The 8,983-nt window shown below is 38.4% G+C and overlaps 4 protein-coding genes and 1 pseudogene across 5 annotated transcripts in view; all 5 read left to right on the forward strand.

Annotated features, from left to right (window-relative positions):
* Positions 1-727, forward strand: part of LOC104810503 — a 982-nt gene extending 255 nt beyond the window's left edge. The window contains exon 2 of the mRNA XM_010536830.1: positions 26-727. Within this exon, the coding sequence (XP_010535132.1) occupies positions 26-328 (303 nt within the window). The 3' untranslated portion in view covers positions 329-727. The remainder of the gene's footprint in view (positions 1-25) is intronic.
* Positions 728-1,151: 424 nt separating this feature from the next.
* Positions 1,152-3,362, forward strand: LOC104810504 (phospholipase D alpha 1-like). Of its 2 annotated transcripts, XM_010536832.1 has the most exons (3): positions 1,152-1,741; positions 2,433-2,837; positions 2,997-3,362. In XM_010536832.1, exons 1-2 carry the CDS (start codon positions 1,525-1,527, stop codon positions 2,822-2,824), a joined length of 609 nt encoding a protein of 202 aa, XP_010535134.1. In that variant the 5' UTR covers positions 1,152-1,524; the 3' UTR covers positions 2,825-2,837; positions 2,997-3,362. The 2 variants fall into 2 exon arrangements, with proteins under 2 accessions (XP_010535134.1, XP_010535133.1); XM_010536831.1 differs by lacking the exon at positions 2,997-3,362 and having other exon boundaries at positions 2,433-2,960.
* Positions 3,363-3,662: 300 nt separating this feature from the next.
* LOC109115982 lies at positions 3,663-4,515 on the forward strand (annotated as a pseudogene).
* A 468-nt stretch (positions 4,516-4,983) lies between these two features.
* LOC104810505 lies at positions 4,984-6,657 on the forward strand. Its single transcript, XM_010536836.1, has 5 exons — positions 4,984-5,098; positions 5,527-5,774; positions 5,863-5,959; positions 6,138-6,204; positions 6,309-6,657. The coding sequence occupies exons 1-5, from the start codon at positions 5,094-5,096 to the stop codon at positions 6,360-6,362; spliced, it is 471 nt and encodes a 156-aa protein (XP_010535138.1). The 5' UTR covers positions 4,984-5,093; the 3' UTR covers positions 6,363-6,657.
* Positions 6,658-7,729: 1,072 nt separating this feature from the next.
* LOC104810506 overlaps positions 7,730-8,983 on the forward strand; it is a 1,918-nt gene continuing 664 nt past the window's right edge. Inside the window, exons 1-2 of the mRNA XM_010536837.1 lie at positions 7,730-8,028; positions 8,869-8,978. Of these exons, the coding sequence (XP_010535139.1) occupies positions 7,788-8,028; positions 8,869-8,978 (351 nt within the window). The 5' untranslated portion in view covers positions 7,730-7,787. The remainder of the gene's footprint in view (positions 8,029-8,868; positions 8,979-8,983) is intronic.

Consider the following 8,983-nt stretch of genomic DNA (forward strand, 5'->3'; position numbering starts at 1 on the left):
CAAAAACCCCGACCCGTATCGGAAGAAACCCACATCATCGGTCTCGTGGTGGGCTCCTCTCTTCGGCTGGCCCTCGGATCCCGATTATGTGAACACCGACAACTCCTCGATGAGCCATGAATCGGGTCCGGGTAAGATCGAGATTCCCGAATCTGGTCAGGATCCGGGTCGACCCGGTCATAGATTCACGCCCGGCTGCTTCACGGAGGAGAAGGCAAAGCAGCTTCGGAGGAAGATCGCTGAGGGTTCTGCGTTCCACGACGTAATGTACCACTCAGCGATCGCATCGCGGCTCGCGTCGGACGTCTCGGGTCGGGTTGAGAAGTAAACGGATCGGGTCGGGACCCGTCGGATCTGGTGATGCATGAATGAATCGAAGTGTTTTTTTTGTCTAAATTTACTGTGTTTCTGTGGGATGAAGAACAGCTTCTTTCGGTGATGCTTTTTATTAGAGCCGTTGGATCGTGCACGGTCTTTTGTTTTGGATCGTTGGATCGTGCTTTGACGTTGTCTGTGTGAAGCCCTTTGTTTGACATTATAGATGTATTTCTAACCGTTGGATGCGTTAGCTGGTGGATTCTCTGATCTTACCAACCGTTGGATCACTGTAGTATATTTCTCTTGTGAAACGCAACTATGGTGCTTTGATTACGATGCAAACCGATAAATTATGGTTTGATAATTTGGCTGATTTACTACCAACTAATAATATCATATTATTCTGACATGAATTTGTGTGACAATCATTTATTGATATCTCGAGTTTCCTTGCTTTTGGAAATTGGAATTCGATTTTCTTAGAATTATATGATATTTTTATATTGAAGCATTGGTTTGATTTGGATTTGTTAAAATTCGGATGGACTTAACTTTTATTTAAAAAAATATTTTCATTGGAACATTTTATATATTAGACATACTGAAAAGAAAGACACCATATTCACAAGAATTCTTATAGTTCAAAGTCAACAATTTTTTAATATTTTTCCGATGTAAAATGGGCTGGTTCAATCTGGTTCGGGCCAGATAAGTTCGAACCAGCTCGTTTCCGGTCTAACTCGTTGCGTCCGTTTTTTACGAATTTGATTTTTTTTTCAGGATCAAATCATACGAGTTCGTAAATCAAATAAAAATATTTAAAAATAAGAAAATATTTAAAATGATAAATTTTTTAAAACTATTTAAAATATTAAAAATTAATAAATAAACAATTTTTTTTTCTGATTTGCCGGTTAGTTTATAAACTCTCGAGTTCGGTCAATCCATTTTGTTGGGATTCGAATTTTTTAAATCCAAATCAGAAAATATAGACTGATTCGGGAGATGATTGCTAGACATCACGGTGCATTGGATATGTTTACGTGTTTTATGTATTATTTTGTTAGATTTGATTTTGTATAACTTTGATCTGTTCCTTATTTGATATTTATCATATATTAAACGAAAAATTGTTCTTATGCTCTTTCAACATGACTAGAAGCATTTAAGTGAAGAAAAAACGTTCATGTTAAACGGAGAAGGACCATGGAAATGATGTATACTGATGTTATTCAGGCACTCCGAGCCAAGGGCCTCGAGGAGGATCCGAGAAACTATTTAACTTTCTTCTGCCTCGGAAACCGGGAGGTGAAGAAGGAAGGAGAGTACGAACCTGCCGAGAGACCAGACCCGGACACATATTATATCCGGGCACAAGAAGCACGTCGCTTCATGATCTACGTTCACACCAAAATGATGATCCGTAAGTAGGGATGGTTTATTCTGGTTTAGTTCAATTATATTCGGGTTTAGCTATTTCGGTTTTTATATTAAATTCCGTTCACTTCTATTTCGGTTTGGGTTTGATTCGGTTTCGGTTTTTATGATAAAAAATACTCATTTTTTTAAAAGAAATTTTCGAGTTTTCAATTATGTTTTTATTCGGTTCTAAATCGGTTTTTTTTTTTTCAGTTTTAGAGAAATAACTACCATTTAGTTTTTATATCATATTTGATTCATTTAACTATATGGTTCAAATTAGTTTTTTTTTGGTTTAATAAGTACATTCCCATTTAAGCTGCATTCTCCTTATTCTAAGCCGATTTTGCTAACCCGATGCCGCACGCATTTCGCAGTTGACGACGAGTATATTTTTAACTTTATGAGATTTACATCAAAAGCCATATTCAAGAACTTAAAGAAAACTGTAAAAGAGAGAATATAAAACAAAAATAGAGGAAAAGAGATAAATGGGAGCAAAAATATTTCTGTATTTTATTCCTTTTACTCTACTTCTTATATAGACAATCACATATACTCACACCATTATAATCACCAATATAAACACCAATACATATAATAGTTTGTTATAATGATGTAACAAATACTAACAGAAAATATTCTCTAAATATCCTCTAATATATATCATCATCGAATCCGCAAACATCAACCAGAGATCAATGGATGGTGCGAGAGACTCCGAGATAGCGATAGGAGGATACCAACCGTATCACTTATCGACGAGACAGCCAGCTCGGGGTCAGATCCATGGGTTCCGGATGTCGTTATATGGTACGAACACCTGGGAATGCCTGACGAAACTTTCCTCGACCCGTCGAGCGAGGAATGCATCCAGAAAGTTAACCGTGTTGCTGACAAATACTGGGATCTCTACTCGAGCGAGACGCTCGAGCATGACCTCCCGGGCCACCTTCTCCGCTACCCCGTCGGGGTTTCCAGCGAAGGGACCGTCACAGAGCTTCCGGTTGTCGAGTTCTTCCCCGACACCAAGGCTCGTGTTCTCGGCGCCAAATCCGACTACATGCCGCCCATCCTAACGACCTGAAGCGTTCTTTCTGGTAATCAAATCTCTTTCCTTTCATTTTCCCTTTCAATAGATTTTAACAAATCTGATATTTTCTGGAACTTCCGGTGGTGTATGCTTTGTGAAACTCTCTTTGTTATAAATTTTCATATGTTTATATTTATTGTATATTATTTTTAATTTTCGATGGCAGAAAAATGATATAGAAATTGGTATCCATAGTCAGCATTGGAACGTTCAAAGCTAATGTAACGTTTTCACTTTTTAGTCGTTGAGGCGAATCACGGCGTTTCTTACTTCGAAAACTTTGTTAGGTCGAGTTGCGAAACTATTTTTATTAAATGAATTATACCATATCATTTTAAATTACCATTTTCAAAATTTCCTTTTAGCCATTCGAACTTACCACATTCACAATTTTTATTCCATATTTATTTCAATTTTCTCGTTTTCCAAAAACAAATGTTTTGTATATATATTACAAAAAGAGAGCCCTTTTTCCAAAAAAAAAAAAAAAAAGAATCCAATAGTTGTACTATGACCAGTCTCTCTGCTACACGCATATATATATATAGACATACTGAAAAGAAAGACACCATATTCACAAGAATTCTTATAGTTCAAAGTCAACAATTTTTTAATATTTTTCCGATGTAAAATGGGCTGGTTCAATCTGGTTCGGGCCAGATAAGTTCGAACCAGCTCGTTTCCGGTCTAACTCGTTGCGTCCGTTTTTTACGAATTTGATTTTTTTTTCAGGATCAAATCATACGAGTTCGTAAATCAAATAAAAATATTTAAAAATAAGAAAATATTTAAAATGATAAATTTTTTAAAACTATTTAAAATATATATCTTTGTGTACAAAACATGAGTTGAAAAAATCTCTGTCGACCAATTAAACATCTTGAAGAAATAAAAAATTCGAAAAAGTTTCAACCTTTCGTGTTTTCCTTGGGTTTTTCTCGGGAATTCCCAATCTGGGTATCTTCATCAAATCCGTATCCAAAGAAGCTCCACCCACATGCCTTGTATTCTTAGCTGCTCTGATGGCGTCGTGATCGCAACCGCCATTGTTGTTTCAAGCACTGCTTTGTTTCTTGCCATTTCCCGCCAATTTTCTGGGAATCAGACGGACCGAGATCAGAGTCAACGGCCGATCCTCCGTTCTTGTCTTTCTTCAGGTACCCTTTGAACCATTTCCTCGGATAATCCCTCTGTTTCTTTCCTTTGAAAGCTTCCCGGAATTTTCATTTTCTTTTTGGGTTTTGAAGAGGAGAAGAAAAAACAGAGGAAGAAGCAGGGGAAGAGGGTGCAGTTCGCGGAGAATGTGAAGGAGACGAAAGGGAAAGGGACGGGGAAAGAGAACCGGAGGGAATCCAGCCGGAGAACCAAACCGGTGAGTAAACCGGAAAAAGCCGGGTCAGTTTGCAGGAACGAGATGCCAGCGAACCGGATTGCTATGTACTACGGGGTTCTGAGGGATAGATAATCACAGAATTCAGTACTCTTAGAAAAAAAAAAGCAAAAAGAAAACGATTTGTCCTTTAATTTCTTGGATTTTCTTATCTTCCGAAAATGTGATTGGTGGCTCACGTATTTTCCAGTTTATTTTCTTCTTCCCCTCGAATTTTTTTTCTTTTATTGTGAACTTTCTTGTATAACCATGTAAATTTAATGACTGACAAGTTAAACACTTGGTTTTACATTAACTAATGTGTGCTATATAGACAGACCTAAAAAAACTCATACATATACATATACATATACATATACATATACATATACATATACATATACATATATCCCTTAACTAATACGATTGAGATGTGTATTGATAATGCGCAGGCTGGTTCTTTTGTGCCCTTGAGCTTGAAGCACTTGTAGTTGTACTTTTAAAATTTATTAGAGTGGCTTTTAGCATTTTTTGTAAAAAACAAGGACATCCACCTTCTTACTTAACCTAATCAAATCATTTGGGTTTTCCAATGCGTGGTCCCCGAGGAAGGTCAGACGCCAGAGAGAAACTTGTCTGGGTCTCGATCGAAGTCATCTGGCTGCCGAAGTTTTCTCGAACTTGGAGAATCCGAATCTTCTAGAGAGAAGCAAAATCTTTTCTTTTTACCGTCGAAGATACCGTCTTTTTCCTCTCGATCTCACCTTCTCCTGAGTGGGTTTCTGTTCATCTTGCGATTCGATCGTTCATTAGCTTTTCTGGGTTTTGATTTTTTCTTTCTGGGGAAGTCTAAGAACAGAGAAGGTTGTGAGCGTTTCTCCTGTTGTTTCCACCATGGGGTAAGTCAAAGTTCATTCCTTTTGCTATTTTTCATTCGGTTTGTTTGATAATCGTGTAGGTTTTTTTGGTTTGGTTGAAAGTGATTTTTGGGTCAATTTCGAAAATTATGGTTTAGCTGCTTGGAAGCATATTCACGATTGTTCTTCATCGAGTTCGTGGTGAAAACATATTTATTTTCTGGGCTAATCTGCTAGTTCCAGGATTGCATTTCTCCAGGCATCTCATGATCTCGTCTTCTTCCATTGACGTGTATCTGGTTTTTTTGTCAAAAGGTTTGAGCTTTTGAGAGTGTTAAACATGGAATCAGAACAAAAGCCTTAAGAATCATGGATTCTGGATGTAGAATTGTTTGGTAAATGATAAGGATGTGTTGCAATTGGTGTAAAAAATAAATGATTCTGAAGACATGTGATTTGTAACAGAGCAGTGGTTGTCTGGCATGTTTATACAAGTCCAAAGTAGTTGTGTCCGAGGCTCCCAAAGAGCTACTACATTGTACTGAACGGAGAGACCACACTGTCTCAGAGGATTTCTGGACCAATTTCAGCACCTTGGATATGGAAAACTATCCCAGAATTCGGTCACAGGGAAAGGTTTCGTCGATTAGTACTTCGAACGTGACTGTTGTCGATTCTCAGGGAGGTGGTTCCGACCCGTCTGAGTTTGTCAATCATGGTGAGAGGAGGAAGTTCCATGTCCTTTTTTTTTTAATGTTGCCTTGTTGTTTAGTCATTCAAGATTCCTCATCAGCTGCTGGTTACAGGTCTCACTCTGTGGAATCAAACCCGGAAATGGTGGGTGGGAAGTAAAACGAAAACGCCCAAGATGCATGAAAGACGTGTTCAAGAACCGGTATTGAGGTGAGTTGCTACGACAGTTGATGTTGTATAGCAATAGTAAAAGAGAGTAAAATGCTGATGAACATCTTGTAGATTAGATCCTCTTTAGTGAATCTCTTCTCGAGGATGATAGGTCTTATGCTTAAGCAAGTTCTTGTATCTGATGCTAAGTGTTGGGCTGAAATCCTCTACTTTGCAGTAAGAATGTTACATACGAGAGTCTACTCGGGAGCAACAAGCCATTTCCCCGACCTCTTCCTCTCTCTGTAAGTTCTGCTTTTCCATGGCCCTGAAGCAGATGAACCCGTCATTTCGCATTCAAGTGTTCTAAAAAAGATTTTCTCCGGGTTTCTTCTTGTAAACATTGCAGGAAATGGTGCAGTTTCTGGTGGAAACTTGGGAACAAGAGGGTTTGCACGGCTGAATCTTCCTACAAAAAAACATTTGGATTATGCTATATTTACTCGCGTGATCGTATAATCTGATCTATAAAACCACACGGGATCTATGGCACATCATCTGTGACGAGGTTTGGGATAGTGACTAAACAATACAAGGATCATTTGCTGTCGGGATCTGTCCTCATTCTTGGATCTTGTTTTCTTTATCATTCGTTTCGTTGAAGATGCAATCTTTTGTTAGATTCTCTTTACAGTTCAACAGCGAGATTCTTATAACCTAAACAGAGCATTGCAAGATCGGCCGTTTTCATTCGTTCACGAGATTTGAAACCCTTTTTTTTGTTTCCCTGCAAAATTTCATCTGAAAGCTTTTCTTTTCTCTGATAACATAAATAAATCCTTGAAGATAAAGAGAAAGCAACTGCTTTGCACTTGAGAATAAACAAAGTTTCAGAAAATAATAAGAAAGATCCCAGATATCTGTCTGAGAAATATCTCAGAAGCTCCGTGGGACACGTCGGAATGTTCTGTTTGCATTTGGTTCTGTATGAACCTGGAAACTCTCAAGAGACTTTCTGCAACTTGTCAGAAACCGAATCTTGAAACCAAGGCAAACACAAAACCCATCTTATAAGATCAACGGAATTATTGCTGAGGTGAAAAAATAAGAACAGAAAAAAAGAGAACAAGAACATATAAAACATCATCTTCTAATTCTTTTTCCTTAAATGGCGTCTACGACGGGTTGAGCAAGAAGAGAAATACAAAGGAATTGAGTCTGGGTAAGTTCCCAACTCAGTTGAAAAATGATAAATTCTCTCTAAACGAGATTGTAGGTTCGATTCTTTTTAAATTATGAGTTTTCTCTGAACTGATCAGCTTCGACGAGGTTATTACCCCGCGTGATTTATCGGCTATTGCGTAGATGCGAAGGATTTATCGTCCGATTCGAAGAACTGTGAGACGATGTTCGAACCAAAGGGTGTGAGACGGGTCCCACCATTATAAAAAAAAAGATGGAGTCTGTCAGGAGAAGATATATATGCATGGTTCGACAAAAAAAAAAGAGAATGCATTAGGGTTATATGAACATGTAATAATGTATAAAACTACCAACCTGATAGATTATCTATCACTTTTTTCTCAGAAAAATGTAATTTTTGGATGCCAAGTACGTATGACACATTTGATTATGAACGCTCATTAGGGTTTTAATTTTGTAAGTAGATGATTAATAACGAATTTTGTGGAAAAAAAAAATTGAAACTCGACTGATTTAACCGACAGTCACAGTGCCTTCTGTAACCGTTGATTTTTACGTATTTTTTTTGTATTGTATTTTGTATCCCTTTATTCTATTCTATGTATTTATTTTTGGCAAACACGCACACGTATGCATTCTACGAAAAAAGGAAGGCGAGGCCTAAATTTCTCCTTGGAGGAAAACAATGGCGACGGCTTTCTTCTACACGAGCTCCAGCTCCAGCATCCACCGCCTCTGCCATCGGTCGATCTCATCTCCGCCGTGCGTCTCGACGTCGCCGCCGTTTCCTCCGTCGCGTTTGCACCGTCGAAGCTTCCTCCTCCTCGCCGCACCCAGCACCGGCCGTCGTCTCGCCGTCGCCCCCGGCCCTCCCTCTCCGCCTGGTCCCGAACCTCCGCCTCCGCGGAACACGAATGAGCTCGCGGGTTCGAATCCTTACTTTTTTTAACCAGAATTTTAGTTTTTCCTGTTGAATTTGAATTCGAATTTATTTGGCTCATTTCTGTTTTACCCTTACGCGCTTAATCTCTAGTTTCGTTCCAGAAATTCGAAATTGATCGATAATTTGATTCATATGAGAGGTTCCGAGTATGGTTCATTTATTATTGGGAATTGAAGTTGATGAAGAAGTGTGTTAGATTTTTCACTTCTTGTTGGTGTTGGTTCTTGGTGAAGCTTAGTTAGATGTTTGGAGAATCAGTTTTGTTTCACGAAAATTTCAGATGAGAAGAGGAATTCTCCTAACAAATTTCTAAATAATCTCTGAAAATTTTGTGCTTATGGAACTTAAAAAGTTCTCATGTTTCAAGGTGTTAATGGGGTTTTCAATTTGAGATTTCAGGATCATCTTCCCTTAAGCAATTAGTCAGTGTGGCCTAAAAGATCAACCATTTCTTGAGTTGAGATTGAGATTTCATGATTTCTTTCATTTAGCAATTAGTCATTGTGGTGTAAAAGATCAACCATTTCTTGAGTAGAATTTCTAGTTTTTGTTGTTTCTATGTTCAGTTGACATTTCATGATCTCTTCCTTTGGCAGTTAGTCCATTTCTTGAGTAGAATTTCTAGTTTTTGTCTGTTTAGCTGTCGAAAAGGTTACATGACATGATCTCTTCTAGACAAAGCATGTTGAAGAACTTGGTTTTGATGTCGATAGTGCTTGAAATTTCATGCCGAAGCGAGGACATCAGTCGTGAAATCGTAATGAATCCACCAGCCATCTCTCTGTCTCCATGCTCATCTTGGTATTACCTTTCTCTCCAACAGGTTTCGTTAGATCGATCTCCCGGATTCAAGACCGAGTTAGGATATTCTTTGCGGTGCTATTCTGGATGTCACTCTTCTTTTGGGCTTCCGCATCTGACGGGAAGGGTAAGGGAAA

Source organism: Tarenaya hassleriana, unplaced genomic scaffold (assembly GCF_000463585.1).
Source record: "Tarenaya hassleriana unplaced genomic scaffold, ASM46358v1 Cleome18, whole genome shotgun sequence".
Lineage (NCBI taxonomy): Eukaryota > Viridiplantae > Streptophyta > Magnoliopsida > Brassicales > Cleomaceae > Tarenaya > Tarenaya hassleriana.